At 42.7% G+C, this 21488-nt stretch overlaps 1 protein-coding gene across 11 annotated transcripts in view; it reads left to right on the forward strand.

Annotated features, from left to right (window-relative positions):
- LOC133472831 (neurexin-2-like) overlaps positions 1-21488 on the forward strand; it is a 237212-nt gene that overhangs the window by 92514 nt on the left and 123210 nt on the right. For 9 of the 11 annotated variants that reach the window (XR_009786862.1, XM_061764247.1, XM_061764245.1 and 6 more), the window contains 2 exons: positions 15467-15768; positions 19995-20018. Coding sequence is in view for 10 of the 11 variants with exons in the window: in XM_061764247.1 (XP_061620231.1) it covers positions 15467-15768; positions 19995-20018 (326 nt within the window). In the remaining variant the exon portion in view is untranslated. Of the gene's footprint in view, positions 1-1843; positions 1977-15466; positions 15769-19994; positions 20019-21488 lie in introns of those variants that run through there. The other 2 variants (XM_061764246.1, XM_061764239.1) reach the window with 2 other exon arrangements.

Below are 21488 nucleotides of genomic sequence, written 5' to 3' on the forward strand. Positions count from 1 at the left end.
GTGGGGCTGTTATTTATGCTGGCAAGCTCCTCCCGGAGGTCAATGCGAGCTGCGTCTTTGAAATGTAATTATGTGGCGATCACCAAAGTGAGCACACGCGGATAAGGATTTATGGGTGACGCGGACCTAATGGATGTCAACCGAGTGACATTCCATACCCCTCCTGGGCGGCTCCAAATAAACACAGCATGCAGGTACAGGGTGCGGAGGTGATGACTGCATGGCCCGCTACAAGGAGAGAGCAGCGCGAGTGCGTGTGAGCCATCTCCGAACCAACGCTGCCAATTTGACTCAGGGTTAATGTGGAGATCTGCAGCTCTTGAAGGTGTCACAAAGTTCACAGCAAGGATCTTTTTGATTCGCATGAAAAGCGAGTCCACCTCGGCCTCGTGGCATGTTGATGGTGTCGCCATTCTCACGCTGAGAGAGCTTCAATGTCATTTGACAGATACCACATAAAGACCAATTCCGCCATCGGGAAGGATGCACTTCTGTTGGGGTATCTTTTCTTGTGGGTTTAATTAGCAGTGAATAGAGATTGGGATTATTTCATTTGAGTAATTTGGTTCTAGGAGTCCCCATCCTCCTGATTGTGGTGGCAGGGGAAGATAGTGGTGGATTAACTGGTAATGAGCAGCTACAAGATGCAGGCAGGCTTATAGCCCCGGCCAGTCTTCTCCGTCAATAGTGGCAGGATCTCGGAGTGGGAAATCATTATTTTCCATTTATTTTTTAAATCAGTTTCTCAATTTCTCCCTCCCTACCGCCTGTTTCTGAAAGGCGTTTCCTCTCAGGGCCACGTCAGGAGACATCGTTTGGACACAAGATTGCAGACTTTGCGTAGATGCATGGTACCATTTTGTCATTCAGATTTACTGTACAAAGACAAACAGGCAGCTAGAAAGATAGAAAGCAGTGGTGGGTGGTGGCATTTTCTCCTGGGGGGCGCGCGCTATATTATATATATATAATATCAGAATCATCTTTATTTGCCAAGTACATCAAAAACACACAAGGAATTTGTCTGCGGTAGTTGGTGCCGCTCTAGTACGACAACATTAAAACACACTATGGACAGTCACTGAGCAATGAAAGGTTACCAGTAATGTTGTAATGCTAATACATTTTTTTTTTTTTTTACAATTGTGAAAATGATGCAGAGTCCTCTAGCAATTTAGAGCAGTTTGAAATGACTATTAGAGCAATAATCTGGAACAGTGAAAATTGTGCAAATGGTGCAGATAGTTCCAGCACGAGCGGCACAGTATTGGTCAACAACAGATATGCAAAAAAGTGCAGAGTGACGAGACTACTACAGTGAGTGTACGAATAATGTGGAAGTGTCCTGACAGAGATGTGACAACAATCTCAAAACACAATTATCAGCTTGTTACGATGGAATTTTAAGTTAACTGCTTAGGAAGTTAACGGCAAGAGGGAAGAAGCTGTTGGAAAGTCTTCTTGTTTTAGTTTGCATTGATCGGTAGCACCTACCTGACGGACGGAGCTAGAAGAGGCAGTGAGCCGGATATGGAGGCTTCAAGAGGATTTTGCATGCTCTAGTCTTAATTCTGGCAGCGTGCAAGTCCTCAAGGGTGGGTAGGGGGGAACTGACGATTTTTGTGGGAGTCCTGATTTGAAGTTGGAGTTTGTCCTTTTTCGTGGTAGCACCAAACCAGGCTGTGATGGATGAACACAGGACTGATTCGATGACTGGTGAGTAGAACTGCCGCAACAGCTCCTGTGGCTGGCCATGCTTCCTCAGAAGCTACAGGAAGTACATCCTCTGCCTTTTCTTTGTGAAAAGATGAAGCTCGTCCATTTTGTTGTGTCGCGAGCGTAGATTTGTGAGGTGAATCAATGGGAGCGGCATTCGGAATCCTCTCTTATGGAGCTTGACCTGCACTACGGCTCGCTTCCCTCCCCGGCGTCGCCTTTGGCTCCTCCATGCGCCATAGACCGCAGCCGCTCTGACGGTGAGTAACTCAGCTGAGCGGATTTGTGAAAGTTGGTGAAAGAAAGTCTGGAGTAGACTCTCTAATGTTTAAAAAGTCTTCCTAAGTAAGTTGCGTGATGTCTCCACAGACAAACGAAAAACACGAAAACACAGACAGTACTAAAGGGCGCAACCTCATGGTTAGGCGCCATCATACTGTGTACACAGTACATATTTGCTGGGGGTTCTTCTCTATCAGGAGTCTGTTGTGATTAGCTCAAGCAAGTTGTAGGTTCACATTGCACCTTTTGCTTGCGATCAAAGCGCAAAAGAAGAAGTTTGCCAGACCTGCTCACCTGCCATCATGCACATACTCTGCCACACTCTTAGAGATGTTTGTGACCTGCAGCTGGTGATAGAGACGCAAGTAGTGTAATAAGCAATGATGAGCTGCGACCCTGTCGTTTTTCCGAATCCGTCCGTGTGTGTGTGTGTGTGTGTGTGTGGCAGCCCTCCAGAGGCTGAATCATCTCTGCTGACAAATAATAAAAGAGAAGTGGGAGATTGTGAACGTTGGCCCATAAATATTGAAGGAGTGGAGGATTATTATTGAGTTGAGGTTTATGATTGTTCTGTTTAAAAGGATGCCCTCATCCATTTTTACCAATTTATATGTGTGGATGATTTGGTTTATTCCTTTGTCAGGTTCTCGGCCTCAAAGTGTGTATGATGCGTTTATGTGAATTCCTGCAGGGCCGCTTTATTATGATGGAATATCTTTGCAACCACGCAATTTCTCTTCACAATCTGAGAATTATGAACGCAGAGTATCAGATTAGAAATTATATTGCGGCATGACGCACAGTCATTTACCTGGCAACATCATTCATGTTATACTGCATATGGATACAGGTTGGGCCTTTTATATTTGGTTATTAATAAATGTAATGATTGATCTTGATTTTGATAATGCATGGGTAAAAGTTTTAAATAACTGAACTAGCTGTGTGTATTTCCACACAAACTTTTTCTGAGCAAGGTTCTTTTTAGGTTCTGCGAGGAATCCCAACATGCTTCCCTCCGTAGTCTCAATTCTCAGATGCTCCCAGGTGGCCGCAAGCCACTTTTCTTGTATCCCATTGGTCAGAGGATGAGGAAAAATTACTGTGACATTAGTTATTGATTCCACATTTAATGCATCGGGCTACAAGGTTTTGCCAGACACATTTATTTCTATTTTGGATCTCAAAGAGGACACAAAAAATGTAAGGGCTACTTTCCCACAGCCAAAGAGGTCAGATTGTTTTGTTTTGTTTTGTTTTTTTAATTTTAATTATCATTATTATTTTTGCTTGTCGAGGTTGTTGGCGCAATAGCTGATGTGTTATTCTCAGCGAAGGCTTGAAACCCTGCATTATTTCCCCATAGTTTGCCAGGCTGTAGCTGTGAAAATCGTTTCTACACGTGTTGGAATCATTAGCCCAAAGCATGCAAATGAGTGGTGCAGCTGTTCAGGTCATATGACAGTTTGGTGTGGATCAACATTTGTAGAAAAAGAACACTAAAGGGCAAACAAATGTTGGGACTTGTTGTTTGTCTGTAGATTGGCTTTTTCTGTTGCTTTTGGAGAAGCTATAAAAGCCACATTTAATGCACCATTTTCTCAGCAGTTTTATTGGTGAACCACATTTAAATACAAGTCAATGTGCATGACGAGCGTACATTTGGTTTTCTGCACTTGCACGTGAGGAGTCTGTCAGCGTAACGCTTCGAAGCAATTCCACACCCTGTAGGCAGAGGTGACTTATGTTACTGAAGATGCGTGTTCTGTACGTACAAAACGTTGTCGACGGGGTGCATTAGTAAGAGAAGGATGACTACAAAAGAAGAGTGCTCATTGTGTCTCCCCAGGTCACTTCCTTGTGTCTTCTGCCCCCCCCCCCCGCAGTCCACGCTGTCAAGACCACTGATGTCACGTGTCAGTCAAGCTTTTTACAACTGATGTGCGCTGCACATGAAAGTCATTAACCAGCATGAAGGATGGCCATTGATTTTTGCTGTGAAACGAGTCCTTGCAGAAGAAGAAGAAATGTACATGGGTTTGGATTTATAGGGTATTTGGGGGGGAATGGAATTTGTGGCTTTCATTAGTATTGCATCACTACAAAGTGGGCGAGAATACAACTTCAAAGTATACAACTTCCATTGCAAATGACCACACATTCTCATGAGTACTTGAGCAGTACGACACATTCCGACGAGGATGTACATTCTCACTTTCACAAGTGCACAACCTCACAATTGCACGCGCTGATCAAATGACCTCAAGTTAACAACTTAACCAATACATATGTTCATATTAAGCAACATCACAACTTCATAACCTTAAAAGTAAACTACCTCACAAGTAGACATCCAAATGTCCTTAAAAGTACACAACCGAACACATAAACAACCTCACAAGGACTCAAGTGCACAACCTCAAAAATACCTAAATACCTCATATTAAATGACCTCCCAACTCCACAACCTAAGTAAACTTGACAAGTGTGTACACACAAATACACGTCGTCTTGTTAAATGACCTCGTAGGTATACAACCCAACTAGCAAACAACCTAGATAGTAAACAAATCTAGATAGTAGATAACCTATACAAGTAAATGACCCCATAAGTACACAACCTAACCAGTACACATCCTCCTTCTAAATAACCTGACATGTAAACAAGCTCACAAGCGCATTCTCAAAAGGAATCGTCTTCACAAAAACACAAACTAAAAAGTAGACAACCTCATAAGCACAACCAAACATGTCAACAACCTTTTAAGTACACATCCTCATCATTAAACACCCTAACAAGTGTACAAGCTCACGGCACATCCCCACAAGAAAACAAGCTCACATAAAAGAGATAAAGTGGGGACACCAAGGAAAATAAATGCAGGAGTCCTAGAGTAATGAGGAATCAATGTGTGTGTGTTTATGTTTATTTGTTTTCATGGAGAACACGGAATATGTGGGAGGATAGGAAAGGTATTCACTGTGAGATGTATTATGTAGAACCGAATGATGAGGACGCATCCCATCATGCAGAGTCGATGAAGAAAGAAAGATATGCCGACGAGGGAGGGGAGGGGCCGGTACACCAGGAGGAAAGAGAGGACTTGTCCCAGCGATTACCGTGGCTGCCAGAAAGAGGCTAATCAAATCGCACTTGGCATGGCGGGCCTGTTCTTCACGCAGCTGGTGTGGGAGGGAGTGAATGAGCTATGACAGGGGGGGGAGAAAGTGGGCTGCTGAAAAAAGGTAGAGCTGGGCTACCGTGTAGCGGCGCAGGCCGCAAACTTAGCCGGGAGGATTAGGAGCGCAGGAGGGGGCGGATGGTAGCAATGGATACCGTTGTTGGTCACCTTTGTGCACCTGTGCTGTCTGTGCTCGTGACGCAATATTTCTGGTGTGTCAAACTCATTTTCGTCATAAGCCACGTTGTACTTGTGGTTTCCCTCAGAGAGCTGCGATGATTTGAAAACCGTATAAACTGACGGTGCAATGCAGTCATGCAGACCCAAATGAACGAGTTTTACAACTACAGTGACTCAGTGAACTGCACTAATATTAGAGGATAAATATATGCTTGTGAGTATTGTTACAGTATGTTGCTTGTCTACTTGGGTTGCTGCACTGTTTGTGTTCAAATATCTGCTCCTTCAAGCATTTGAACATAGATGCTATTCATTCGCCCCCGTCATGGAATTTTCCATTAGGTGTTAGCATTAAGCTCGTGGGCGTATTTGGAAGGCAAACTGGTTTTGGTTGCTTGAGATACACATCCATCTCTTTCTTCTACGTTTAGTTTCTCTTTCTTCTATGTTTAGTTTCTCTTTCTTCTACGTTTAGTTTCTCTTTCTTCTATGTTTAGTTTCACATTCTTAATCTTTTTTTTTTTTTTTTTTACTTTTTCTTTCTTCATTTTTTAGGGGACGGGGACCACACCCCAAAAACGCTTTTTGGCAGTTTATCACCACTTATTCAAAGATTTTGGAATTTTGGTTTAAAAAAAAAAATAATAATAATTTTTTTTCAATGCAATCAATTATCGTTTTGTGATTCGCGGTCTGGCCTGGTCCCTTTCCCCCGTGAATAGTGGGGGTCCACTGTATCTGACATAAACTTGGGCAATAATTTGAATTATATTTACTTTCTGGAGGTTTTCTGGAGGGACTCGGTGATAATTAAAGCTTGTAAAACCTGTTAAAGTACAGTTTTCGGGCCAGAATGAAAAAAATTATCCATTTAGCAAGAACCATTAAGTAGATGCACTGTATTTGCTTTAGTCAGCCACAAAACAAATTGTGTGGCGGCCCTGATATGTCCCCCAGTCCTTGAGTTTGACACCTGTGATACGTTTCATATAAGTTAGTCTGACCATTACTTTTTAAATTTTTTTTTTTTAATGCCATTTACTTTGATGACTTGCCTTGGTTGCATATGATGTCTGACTAATAGATTTCTAGTGCAGAGGCCTTTTACTTTTAACCCTGTGTTGGATGGAGCGTGTATGTGTGTGTGTGTGTGTGTATGTGTGCTCGTGTGAATGAGTCACAAGAGCGAGCTATAATTGAGTAAAATCACAAAGCGTACGGGGCTCAAAGCAAAACGGTGACCAGTCAATGTTCATTTCAATAACTCTTTAATTGTGCTTGTCAGGGATGCTTTGGATCAAATAGTATGTGTGTGTGTGTGTTCCTGTGTGCATGCATGTGTGTGTGAGTGTAGTGAGGTAGACAGTCTCCCTTGTCAAATATTCATGGTGGGGGATGTACAAAAGTGATAGAAATACTTCTTGAGGGAATTGCGCTGCTCGGCGTTGGGATGAGAAGAAGTGAGGAGCGATGGAAGGTTAATACACTTTCCTCTCGCTTCTCCAGCCCTCCCTCATCGCAAGGAATCGCTGATATGCTGACATTGTCTCCTCCTCTTCCTCGCTCCCTCTGCCACCACACTGTGCCCTTTTTCTCCATGTGTCATTTCGAGATGCAAGCAAGGATGAAACCGTTTACTCATGCTTTGCGTCAATCATGACGAACTAGTTGCCAACGACCTCTAATTAGGAATTTTTTTAAATTAATATCATCCCATTTGAAACTAGAAGGATAGTTTTAAGACATTTAGCCCATGTGGAGGTTTTTATTTCCAGATGAACATGGAGGAAGTTTTCAAAATGCATGACAGTGTGTAATACACCCCCCCCCCCCCCCCCACACACACACACAGTGTTGGGGAGTAACTAATTACATGTAACGAGATTATATTATGTTCTTTTATTACAAAATTACATTACTGGGAGAAAATGTCACTTCTCCTTCTAAAGCAGATGCTTGTGATTGGCTGCTTTCAACACTGCACACACACAAAGCCTCTTGCGGAACCTGATGTCATATCAATTTCACGAGCCTAAGCAGGCTGTTCAGTGAGATGTGAAATTGATACGTAGCCTTGGTTATAAGACAAACATTGCACCGGCGCAACTGCTGCTTCTCGTCAATAGCCACCCAGAGTAAGCAACTAAGAGCTCAGTTGTCCAATCGCGCCACCCACTTATTGCAGAATTGTATGTGCGTGTGGATGTGAGAGAAAACCTTAACATATAACCAGAGTCGGCCGTACCCAATGCGGTGATTTTATATGGGACGGCCTCCACCGGCTTTTTGCATTAAAGGTTTTTGGTTTGGGCCTGTTTTGGCCCTTGGACCGTATGTTTGATCCCCTGATGTAACACACAATGAATATGCGCTTGTGTCTGAGATGAGCTATAAAGATAAAGCTGCCTTGCCTGGATATGCGTATCAAATTAGATACGACTTCATTGACATTACATCACAGTCAAATGTTGATTAGCAGATGCCAAGGCGTAATAAAAAGTGACGTTAAATATTGCATTTGAGAGTGATAAGTTATGTTGTAGAAATAATGATCATGATTTTAAAGAATTAACATGCACCACAACAAGCAACTAGGGTTAAAAATCTGACATGTATAAATAAAAAGGAATAGCATTTTGATTGACTATTAAAAGCAGGAGAAATGTTGACCGCCAGATGTAAATTAAACAAATAATAAATGCATCATTACTATTAGTACATAATTTGTAGTAATAATTTGACATTTCTTTAGATTTGAATGTATGTTAGCTTTTCCATTTGAATAGTTAATAAGTAGTTCTACGTTGTAGTAGAATTATAATGATGGGGAATATTTTCCCCAAAATGTGGCACCCCTTGGAGGCCCCAGCACTCTTAGCATTGCCTATATTTTGTTTGTAAATGTCTTTTGCTCTTTCTTTTTAAATGCTTTTAATCATGTAAAGCACATTGACTTACTTTGTGTATGAAATGCGCATGAATTTTGCCTCGCCGAAAGGGCAAGTATGAATTGCTCACTCACATCTGTGTGCCTGATGCTAAACTTGGTCACGTGACGATTTCTGCTCCAGCTCACCTGCAACCGTAATGAGGTGAAGCAGAATAGAAAATGGATAGCTGAAAATAGCAAAATATTATTTGTGACCATATGTTATAACTTGCCTACACCGGCTTACACTTATACATTATACTGTATACCTGCAAAGACTTGTGAGAAACACAAAGAATGAAATTAAAGTGAGTGTATGAGTTAGCTACTGTGGTCCCCACAAATGGGTACACCAGAGAAGCGTGTAACTACAGGAAATGACTTATTGGTGTATGTGTTGGCTACCGTGGTCCCCACAACAGGTGTGTAAAATACTAGCACCAATAAATGACTGGTTGGTTTCCACTAATTCAGTGAAACCAGACTGCTTAGAAACATGTTTGACACCAATGTTGCGCCGATATAACCTAATTCAAACAGTATGTACAAGATGTTGCTTAACTAAAAAGAAACAATGCAAAAACCTTTAAAAAAAAAAAACTGTCCTACCTGCATGATGGAGGATGAAGGTCTCAGCAGTTTTCTCTGCTGTTCTGGAGACAGTCTTGGCAGATTCAGCCCCGCACAACAGTTCTGCCTGAAATAAAGATTCAATGTTAATAGACATGATAGACATTCTGCTCATGAGCAGAATATTAAACTAAATGAGTAACTGTTCAAAGAGAACAGATGAAATCTGCACAGATATTAATATTTGTGTTCTTATGTCCTCCTAATCACATTCACTTTCAAGGCTGAACCTGGTTCTGGGCGAAGGGACGTGTAACCTGTTATAGCACTGCAGTGACTATTACAATTAAAAACAAGTGAATATGAAGTTTCACAGGGTTGTTCTGACGTAATAGAAGAACTGATGGGAGCTGCAGAGACCAAACCTGTTTAATGTTACAGACTGTGTGAAATACATTAGGTTTTGTTGAATTTATGAATGAATGACTCACATCAGTGGCAGTAAATGTGAAGTGTATGAGTTGGCTACTGTGGTCCCCACAAATGGTTACACCAGACAAGCGTGTAACATACCAGCTACAGTAAATGACTGACTGGGGTGTATGTTGGCTACCGTAGTCCCCACAAAAAGGTACAGCATACAGGTGTATAAAATACTAGCGCCAATAAATGTCTGGTTGGTTCCACTAAATCAGTAAAACCAGACTGAAACATGTTTGACACCAATGTTGCACTAATCTAACCTAATTCAAACAGTATGCACAAGACATTAACTAAAAAGAAATCATGTAAAAAAAAAAATTTAAAAACAGTCCAACCTGCAGGATGGAGGATGAAGGTCTCAGCAGTTTTCTTTGCTGTTCGGCGGATTCAGCACCACACGACAGTTCTGCTTGAAATAAAGATTCATCATTAAGAGGCAGTTCATGAGCAGAATATTAAAGGGGCACTAAACAGGCCCAAAAAATGGCATGTAAATTCGACACACAACAGAGAAGAATAATTGAAAAAGACAAATCGCTAAGTATATAAAATCAGGTTACAAAATTTGAATAATAAGGGCCACCACTCAGCTCTCAGACACTGTGGGCGTGTCAAATAGTTGCACCAAAAGGAACCAAACATACTGTGTGGTTGATATCTTATATTAGGAAAATAAATCATGTTAGGAGGCTCAACTTCAAAAATGAATGGTTACTGTGGACTATAATCATAAAAATACACACACAAGTCAACTTACCTTCATTGTTGGTGACCGTGGTCGTAAAATGCGCACTGCAGAGTCAGGTGTTGGTAATGATGTTCAGCTCGCCATCTTCGTGTGTCTTCAAAAAGTCAATCCGTTGCTTCTTTCTTTCCTCATTTTTTGGGAGCTCAAATAACATCACCGAGCTCTTCTGTAAATTGAGGCATCCAGCGAAGACGTATTTTCCAGGTGTAGATGTTTAAGGTATATCGCAACAATTCAGCACTATATTGTTATGTCTTTGCATATGTTTTCAACACTTCAAACGTATTTAATGTATTGAGAAGCAAAGCACGGATATCTGCTTAGAGCCCCTTTAAAGTGGCACCAAACAGACCGACACATTTTCATGTGAATTCAACACACCACAGAGAAGAGTAATGTTAACAAGCCTGCCAAACTTGAATTATAAAAAAAATAAAAATGGAATATAATGTAATAAATCAGGCTTCAAAACTAGAATAATAAGGGCCACCTCTCAGATGGTGTGGGCGTGTCGAATGGGTACGCCAAAAGGAATAAAACATACTGAGAAGTTGATAACTATGTAAAAATCACGTTAGGATGCTCAACTTCAAAATTGAATAGTAATTGTGGACTATAATCATAAAAATAGACACACAAGTCAACTTACCTTCGTTGTTGGTGACATGTTGTCACAGCCGAACACGGCATCTGATGACACCCCCCGCAAGAGGAGAATGGCAATGAACTTGAACTAACTGTCATGCTGTGTCTGGCGTCCATGCTGAACAGTCCACTCCTGAATAGTTTGAAGCATGCCAAGGGTGACGAAACAGGGGAATTGCTGTAAGTGACTCAACACCGTTCTTCCCAGCAAAGCAGTTGGCTCTTCATCTGCGGCGTAAGATTCAACTGGTCTGTAACGGAGAAGCCTTCGGACCTGTTCTTTACACCACACTGTGCCGTCTTTTGCTTTCTCTGTTGGCCCAGTGTGTGTCTCCGGTCGACCTCTCTTTTCTGGTGGTGGTGGTGAAGTTTCCTCATCTGTAGAGTGATCATATTGTTGAAATGTGAGCAATGAAATGTCCAAATGATGTGAGCAATGAAAACCTCAACTGAGGTTAGAAATCTGAATTCTATGCAGATATTTGAATAAGAATTAAAAAATATCTCAAGTATGCCTCTCTGACTTGATTTAGATTGATGTTATCTTTACCTAAAACACAACAGCCATGAACAGCAAATGAAAATACGATGTTTACGAAATCTTAAAAGAAGACATTTCAGTCTGAACTCAGCTGAAGTATATAAAATCAGGCTTCAAAACTTGAATTAATAAGGCCCATCTCTCAGCTCTCAGACGCTGTGGATGCGCCGAAAGGAATCAAACATACTGGGGGGGGGGGGGGGGGGGGGGGGGGGGGTGATAGCTTGTACGATGTAAAAATCACGTTAGGAGGCTCAACTTCAAAACTGAATGGTTATTGTGGACCATAATCATAAAAACTAGGCATACAAGTCAACTTACCCTCGTTGTTGGTGACATAATGTCACAGCCGAACACGGAATCTGACGACAATGGGACGATAGGAGGAAGCCCGGATAGACAGTCGGCACTGACCCATTCAGTAGTACCGAGTTACCCACGAAGCCATGATGTCTCTGATGAAAGTTTACAAAACTATCCGCCATAAAATATGCACTGCAGAGTCGGCTGTTTGCGTTGATGTTCAGCTCGTCACCTTCCTGTGTCTTCAAAAAGTGAATCCATTGCCTTTTTATTTCCTCCTTTTTTTGGGAGCTTAAATAACATCACTGAGCTGTTCTGTAAATTGAGGCATCCAGCGAAGACGCATTTTCGGGGTGTAGCCATCGTTAGCTTGCTAATTGCACGTAAATGGTAAATGGTAGTGGTAAAGCTAAGCTCAGCTCAGCTCAGCTAACTCACAACTGAGCAACATGGCCAAACGAAACATCACTTTGTCCTTACATAGTGGGGGGGAGGGAGGTCTCGCTAGAAAGTATACACGTGACATCACGGAGCTGTGTTTTAGTACCGTCCACAAAAATGAGTAAAATTCAAACGGGGAAAATGATGCTTAAGCAATTTCTCAACAATTCACCACTATATTGTTTTAAGTCTTTGCATATGTTTTCAGCACTTCAAACATATTCAATGCATTTAGAAACAAAACAGATTTCTCACTTTAAACTAAATCATAAGCAACAGTTCAAAGAGAACGGAAGAAATCTGCACAGATAAGATTTGTGTTCTTATGCCCTCCAAATCATATTTTCTCTCAAGGTGTGTAAAATCCTAGCTCCAAAAAATTGCTGTTTTATTCCCACTAACTCAGTAAGACCGAACTGCTTAGAAACGTGTTTGACACCAGTGTTGCACAAACAGTATGCACAAGATGTTGCTTAACTAAAAAAGACAAGGTAAAAACTTAAACAGTTCTACCTGCACGATGGAGGATGAAGCTCTCTCAGGAGTTTTCTCTGCTGTTCAGTTTCCGCGGACCCTGCACCACACGACAGTTCTGGCTGAAATAATAAGAATTATTATTATTATAAATGAACAATAAAGATTCATTGTTACTATGAAGCTCAGCAACTGAATGTCCCACAAAGCAAATAAAGGTGTGGTTTTCGTTCTGTGACGTGTTTTCGTTCTTTATTTTGCAATTTGGATGCCAGTGGTCATCAATAACAAGATGTCAAAGGCTGCTGTCTTCTATGGCCGCATCAATAGTTGCAAATGAAGAGAAATTAATTAATTAGAGCTTTGTCAATGCTATGAAGAAAAAAAGTGTGCACACAAATGTAACATTCAATCAAAACCTTACCGCCATATATTTTTTTCCAGCAAAAGTCAAATATGAAGACTGCAGTTGCTCTGTGATAGGTCCTCCTTCTTTTCAATTCTTCTCAATTTATTACCTCTGAACTCCACCAGTCTCCTTTTCCAAAATAGACCTGGACAAATATTACTCGACCTAGTTGAACGTGTCACACACGTCATTTAATTAATGACCTTAAACTTAACAGTTAAAGAGAAACTAATCCCAAAATCCCTTAGGGTGGAATTCTGCATCACAACAACAGAGCAGTCACTTTGCCCGGCCCCCACCATGTAATTCTACAGCGATTTTATTGTTTTGAAGAACAGCCGGTGGGGGGAAAAAGAGGAGCATCACAAAAAGAAAACCACACCTTTGTTTTTTGGGAAGAGGTAATTATTGTGTCGCCCTTTCTAGCTATCTCGTATCACTTCGCATACAGAAGATGCGCAGCGTAGTTCCTTAGGTTCGTCTCTCGGAGGAAAATGTATGGAAATTGATGAATAATTGACACACACAATAACCTACTGGAGCCATGAGAGTGTTAAATGCAAGAAATTATATATTGACACATTTCAATTTCTATTTCATGTTTCTTGCTAAAATAACATAATTGCTATTTTTTCTTCACTGTTAATTACATTGAGACAGTGCAAGCATCCATGACATCGAGTGAAATTGCCTGCAATTGCGCGCGCGCACACACACACACACACACACAACGTGTCAGTTTCTGGCATGTGCGATACGTGCGGCTGCGATATGGTCCATGAATTGTTTTTCTATGGGCACTATGAAATGTAAATCATTGGCGTTTGTCTGGGGATGTTGCGCCCCCTTCTGGAGACATAAGGGATTTTCAAGGGTTTTGTGAATGAATAAATATAAATGAATTAAAACGTAAAGGTTATGATGTCAAGAAAGTAGGACATGATCGCCAAAGGGCGGTCTTCTAGCGAGAACTCGTTGCACCTTTATGACTGCAACATCCACGAGAGAGGCTGAGAACGACATGGATATAAAGCCTTTTATATGTGCCTTCGTGTCCCCTTTTTATGACTGCCATTTGTGTCGATGTGTGCGTGTCAAGTGGAGATGTGTTGTAAATATCCACGAACCGCACTTTGTCATGTTGTCGCCCACAGTAAAGAAGCGAGCTTCCACGTGCAGTGTGTTTTGTCGCGGGTCACCGTGTGAAGGTTCTGTGTCATTATTACTGACGCTACGTGGGTGGGAGTTTTGTCTTCCTCTCTCTCGCTCTCGCTCTCATCACTCTTTGAAAGTGAAGTGGCCCTTCAGAAACTTAGTGAGGCGGGGTCCCCCCGGCCTCACCTGCAGCAGGTGGTGCGGTTGTGGCCTCGGATGCAGAAGTGCATCGTAAGTGTAAAGACCTGTTCAAGTGAAGGTAAAAATGAATGAAATCTACACTAGAAATGTTCAAGCTGATAACGATGCGACAAGAGATGGCAGCATGGTCTGGTATATTGGCAAAGGTAAATGTACATTGGTCACACTTATTCCTATAGTTCCTTCACATCAAGAAAGAGTAATTGTTGGTTCTCGTTGGATTTTTGGAAAAGTGAAGTGATAACTTGTCCTTATATGCTTGAATATTGTCATCATTGTTCGCAAATAGCCAACGGGGACCTAACCTCCCTGGTGGTGGAAATGACAGCGGACAACATCTGAGCTTATGGCCGTCTCCTTCTGGGCTTTATCTTCTCCCAAGGGGATTTCTTGACTTTTTATATGTTTTGGGCACCGCCCAACATCCCGTCTATCTCACTGTTTATCCTTAAATGTCTCTCTTCGATGTCAATTCACACTTGGCTTGCGATAGTTGCAAATGTCAATTTCAAGAGAAAATGCGCCTTTTAAGAGCCGTTTCTCCAACTCAGGCCTCATAAAACGTTCCGCTCGATGTGTGCGCATGCTCGCATATTTTTTGTGCGTTGGGTTTGCCCTCCAGGCAATGATGACACGTATTCATCTTTTAACTGTCACAGGTTATGAAAACACACAGCTGCGGCACCGAATCATCCCGGCTCATTTTTTTAAGTGTAGATCTCTTAATCAATTATTGTTTTTGTTATTTCATAGTTTGAGTTGTCAAAAAAAGCAAAATCACTGTTCTTGCTTCCCACAAAAAAGCAACTTTTTGCTGAAACCAGTCCATGTTCTACTCCTGATTAAGAAAGAATGTTAAAGGCTTGAAACAAGCTTTTTTTTCCGGTGGAAGAAAAGACTGTCCTTTTTTGCGTAGCTTCAGCACATTGTCACAGAACACAATATTCTTGAAATATCAGTCAAAATGCTCTCAACATGGGGAACTCAGCTGGCAGTGAATGAGTGAATAAAAGCAGTTTGAACCTCTTTTGGGGGAGCGCCAACTGGCAGTCGTTCGCTATTTGCCGCAGATCTTGGTCCCTAACCCCTGTGAATAGGAGAAACTCTACCTTATTACTGTCATATCAGCTGCCAATTCTTCTTCTTCATCTTCAATGGTGCTGGAAGTGTTTCTCATCTCTTGTTTTGGCATTATCGCCCCTCACAGGAAAGGAAGAATCTGTAGCAACCTTCAAGGGCAACGAGTTCTTCTGCTACGACTTGTCGCTGACGCCGATCCAGAGCAGCACCGACGAGATCACGCTGTCCTTCCGCACGCTGCAGCGCAACGGCCTCATGCTGCACACGGGCAAGTCGGCCGACTACGTCAACCTGTCGCTGAAGAGCGGCGCTGTCTGGCTGGTCATCAACCTTGGCTCCGGGGCCTTCGAGGCCCTGGTGGAGCCCGTAAACGGCAAGTTCAACGACAACGCCTGGCATGATGTGCGCGTCACCCGCAACCTGCGCCAGGTAAACACGCAGTCCCTGAACACTTCGATCGCTGCCTTCTGTCTGCAGTCGGAGTGGGACGTCTGTGTGCTACCTTATCTTTGCTTGTCTAACCATCTCTCAATTTAAGTTCTATTTAGTTCTCAAGGTTGACAGTCAGCTATTTTCTTCTCTTTTTCTTTGCAAAACTAACAACAATTCTCTCACCATTAAGTTGACATTTTCTAATTGTTTGCCTGTTGGACATGATTGGAGTACATTGGTACTTTGACTGACAAGATGCCAAAATTTGAAATATGAGCAAGTTTTGTATGTGCGGCTGCTTAAGTGTAAAAGTAAAAAAACCAACAACTGAACAATCAAAGTACTGTGATTCCCCGCATGTGGGCAAGCAGAGCCACTTGCCAAAGCACTTTCAGGCGTTTATTAACCGAGACGTTCAAAATAAATGCACTGCAGGGAGCTACTCTAGGCCACAACTCATGCCGAGACTCTCACACGCAGACTAACCAACTCCTGTTTATCCGTACTAGGCCACGCCCCTTAATGCCACACATCCAACATCCTATATATGATATTTGATTGTAGTTAGTTTCCCTGAGAGAGCTATTTAAGTCCAGGATAATAGTTTGTTGAACTGTTGTTCAAGTTACTGTAAAGAGAGGTTTGGTAACAAAACATGTCGGAAAGATCTCAAGATTATTTGTTAAATATGACAATTTGAAATGTTGGTACAGATTAAAGCAAGTATCATAGAAGTTGAGTCCCATGATTTACTTTCAGGGGCCACATAAAATGATCTGACGGGCTGAATCTGGCCCACGGTCCTTGAGTTGGACACCTCGGATATATACACACTATGATTTATATGAGTAAATCAAGTTTCGAGCTTGGTCACGGAACAAATTAAACTTGTAAGTGAAGGCAAAGATCGGTTGGGAGCGTTCACCAGTTTTTCCCGCCTGCACGTGTGAATGTCGCAAGGACCTGCACATCTTTAGCTGCTGAGCTCATCACTTGGCAGTTGCAGAGTGCGGCATTGCGACACAATCAATTTCACTTCCAACTCGCCGTGCTTACTAGCTCACATTTTGGAGGCTAATTGTAATTGGAACGAATGGTTTGTCAGAGCTAATAATGGCCAACGCGGGCAGCTCGGAATGCCAAAACAGGCCGACACGCACGCGTGCATTAAAACCAAACAAGGTTCCCGACTGCTTGGCAAACTCGACGAAGCCTCACGCCATCTCCAAGGGAAGAGCCATGCGAGTTTCCATGCCGCACTCATCGCAGAATGTCAAGAAATTAACAGTTTTTGTTCACTTTTTTGCTTTAATACAATGGACATTGTGCTGCTCTTTGTGGTATGTGCGCCCAGGCCACCTGGGGCAGTACAATACAGACATATGGATACACAGTACTGTATATGGAGACGGTCTCAGCTCCCCGGTAAGGCAGTAATATTAGTCATTCTTCACAGAGGAAAAAGAATATATGTCTGTGACTATTGTTATATTATCTATGTACATGTGTTGCTCCGCCGTAATTCAACCAATATTAGTAGGGCTCCTAATAAACGCACATGCTCAGTGGGCTATTATTTATATTGCTGTAGTATAGATACATGCATTTGGAGCTCAAAACTATCCATCCATCCATCCATTTTCTACCGCTTATCCGAGGTCGGGTCGCAGTAGCTTTAGCAGGGATGCCCAGACTTCCCTCTCCCCAGCCACTTCATCCAGCTCTTCCGGGGGGATCCCGAGGCGTTCCCAGGCAAGCCGAAGGATGTAGTCTCTCCAGCGTGTCCTGGGTCGTCCCAGGGGTCTCCTCCCGGAAGTGGGACGTGCCCGGAACACCTCACCGGGAGGCGTCCCAATCAGATGCCCCAGTCACCTCATCTGGCTCCTCTCGATGCGGAGGAGCAGCGGCTCTACTCTGAGATCCTCCTGGATGACCGAGCTTCTCACCCTATCTCTAAGGGAGAGCCCGGACAGGATCTCATCCCCGACCTGGAGAGGGCACGCCACCCTTTTCCAACTGAGGACCACGGTCTCAGATTTGGAGGTGCTGATTCTCATCCCAGCCGCTTCATACTCAGCTGTGAACTGAGATGCAATACTGAGGCCACCAAACCGAACCCCCTGTACGCCTCGGCTGCGCCTTGAAATTCTGTCCATAAAAGTTATGAACAGAATCGGTGACAAAGGGCAGCCTTGTCGGAGTCCAACCCTCACCGGAAACGAGTCCGACTTACTGCCGACCAAACTCTGACTGCGGTCGTACAGGGACCGAACAGCCCGTATCAGGGGGTTCGGTACCCCATACTCCCGAAGCACCGCCCACAGGACCCCCCGAGGGACACGGTCGATCGCCTTCTCCACACTGCTCCTCCTGAATCTGAGATTCAACTTCAAGCATAATGTATCAATCTGCACACTGAGATAATGCTCAGGAGCTGGGAGGGGCTTGGGTTAAAGCCTGCCAGATGACCACAGGGTCAGAGCTCCGCCTGGTGGTGAGCGGGTGCATCACAAGTGAAGTAATGATGGAGATGTGATTGATGTTCTTCCACACTAAACTCGCCAAACCACACCTCCTTAGAAAGTTGCAAGCAGACAGTTTTGCAAATGTCTTAACAGGAAAGGTTTTGTGTCCATAAAGTACACCACTGACTGCTTTTTCTCCACTGACGCTTGTCAGGGCAGTGCAAGTTTGTTTTTCTGCTGGCAAGCACAGAGACGAAGACTAAGAAAAGAGAAGGCATTAGCGCCTCAATGTGAGGCTAGAGGAGAAAACAGAGACAACAGTTTGTTCCTCATCTCAGAAAAAAAAACACAACAGAGGCGACTTGTAATCCCCGATGTGACTTTCCAAGCCAGAGATTCAAAATCAATGTGACATAACTGGGCCATTTGCTTTTTAGCCAGCGTCTGAAGCGACAGGCCACTGAACTCACTGTATCGCTTAGATTTTTCGCACCTTTTAAACTTCAACGCGAGGCACGACATTTTCACTCGCATTTTGCACACCTGTAATCAGATAACCTAGCTCGGCTCCGTTTGCATTCGAGCGGGCGGCAAACGGTGGCAAAGCAGACTCGGACCGTTAGTGAGGTATTCGTTACTGTATGTGGTTGCACAAGTGTGCGCACCCTTTTATAACTGGTATTGTGATTGCGTTTCAAACTAACCAATCACATTCAAACTCATGCTACATGCTTACATGTCAGACTGACTGCTATTTCAAACTGGTTTCATCAGAGCATAACAAAATGTCCCAAACACACATGGGGCAATGTGTCCATTTTTCAATTGAGTTGTGGTGATAGACCATATTCATGGTGGCAAAGGTTTTCAAATGATTTATCCTGGCCTCATTTTTAATATCACATTTGAACAGGGGTGTCATTTTAGTGATTTAGTGATGCCTGATTATCTTTTCCTCTAGCGTATCCTGACAATGCTGTCAAGATTGGAAATGCACGAGCTGATTCCTCTTTTTTTCCCTTCTGTTTTTAGGATGCTGCATACATTACAGCCTTCCTTTTATTATTAATCATTGTATTATTGATTTGATGGATTGGTTTTCAATCTGAATTTGGGCCGATTTGTGTCCATTGACAGAAATTTGAAATGAATGTCTCTCAAGGATTATAAAAATGAAAAAAAAAAAGCGCCAATATTTAGTGGTGTGCTGTCCCATTGCTCAACACACACACACACACACACACACACACAGCAATCACAACAAGCCACAAGTCCCTGTGTCAAAGTTTTGCTAACTCTTGTCTCTCTTACTAACAACAAAGTCTAAATTTGTTCCAGTATGATTCTGTTCATTGGTGCTTTGGTTTGGCCTCTCCAGTTATGATTTCCACTAACTAACACTGTGTCATCCACGGAATGTGAACCATCCGACTCAACCTGCAACGAAACATACTAACAAATGTATTGTTATCCTTTTTCCCTTTTTTTCTGTTGTTTTTCTAGAGTTGCACAAAATCATAGATAGCGTAGTTGTTCAACTGCTTTCTTTATTTCTTGATTTGGATATATTAATGACCACGCTAGGGAACTCAATGCATTCTTTTCTATTTTGAAAGTACTGTTGTGTACTTTTTGAGAGGAGATGGCTTTTCTTCAGTCTCCACTTTTTGGGGGCGGGGCTTCAAGTGTGTTCTCCTGAGTTTATGATTGGTCATTTTTTTTCCCCCCTTCCCCCCCCATCCCTGTTTTCTCCCGAAGCACGCAGGCATCGGACACGCTATGGTAAACAAACTGCATTATATGGTAGTTATCATTCTAACTGTCTTCTCGTTTGGTTTGTCCTGTTTTTTTTCCCTCCCCGTTTCTCTTCTGTTTGCTTTTCAACGTTCAATCCGCCATTAGGCAGCTGCCAAACGTTGCCTCCTTTACATTTTGATACATGTTTTTTATTTTTTTTTATTGCCATCCAGTACTCCCCTACCTTTTAAAATATGCATCCAAAGAGGTCTACAAAAAAAAATTCAAATTGATATTTTCCAGACTTTCTTGCTCTTTTTTTTCTCCCCCCCCCCCTTCCTCTTTGTTCTTTTTTTCTACTTCCCACACTATCCCTATGAAGAAATAAAGAATTATAGTCCAACATATCTCAGTTGAGCTTGAGTTTAGTTTCATTTTTGGGGTTATTTTTCCTTTTAATTTCCCCCCCCCCTCCTGATTTATTTTTCTAAGAGCAACCCCCGAGACGTGAGCACACACAGCAGACTTGTAAAGCGAGTGGGCAAACATCTTCTGATGCCACCGCCAGTGAATGCCAGCCCAGCACAAACATTCTCACGCGTGGAGGTATTCGTTTGACAAATCGCTTTCGACTAGAGCAGTGATTTCGAACCACCGTGACACGGCGACAGCTCATCTGGTGTGCCGCTGGAAAATATCCACTTTTGCTTAATTGCTCCGAAAAGAATTCGTTATTGACTTAAACTGTCTTGGACTATCTTAACAAGTGACGTATAGTGACAGGCAGAACAATTAAATGTCCTTCCGCGACAGTGTTTGTTTTGTTTCCTTCCTGTTATACTAGATGGATTGGATTAGATTAGATTAGATTAGATTAGATAGATCGATCAGATCGTAGTGTAGTGGCTTTCACTGGGGCTGCCACGAGTCCATTTACGGGGTTCCGTGCTGCAAGAACTGGTCTGTGTGCGAGTGAGCACGTCATTAATACTAACACTAACGTGCACTTCTGCATGACACCTCCTTTTGCTCAAAAGATCAGATTACATTAAGTATATATGTCTCATGTATATATCACGGCTAACATATATACATGCATATATCAGTTCTAATATAATCGATAAGGCCACACAACACATTAGCCGCAACCTTCCCCCTGTGCTGTTTTTCTTTGTTTGGTTCTGTTTGAAATTAACCGACTAAAACCAATAACGACCTCGCACATGGAAACAAAAGGAGGGGGGCCTCGGGGCGGGGGGAGAGAGGACCGACCCCTCGATGGTGGCTGTCAAATCGAGCGCAAGGCCAACATTCCGTCGGCTGTAAAAGACAATTTGGTGATACGCGGCGACGTCCTTCCGCTCCTTCCTCTCTCGTCCCCCCTCCTCCCCAAAAATCTCATATCATCTGAATGAATCCGCGACATTGTTGCCATCCTGTATTCTCTTTGCATGCAGCTACGCATCGTGTACATCCTCACTGTATTCCTACAAGATCATCAGTGATTCTCGCCAT

Source organism: Phyllopteryx taeniolatus, chromosome 23 (assembly GCF_024500385.1).
Source record: "Phyllopteryx taeniolatus isolate TA_2022b chromosome 23, UOR_Ptae_1.2, whole genome shotgun sequence".
Lineage (NCBI taxonomy): Eukaryota > Metazoa > Chordata > Actinopteri > Syngnathiformes > Syngnathidae > Phyllopteryx > Phyllopteryx taeniolatus.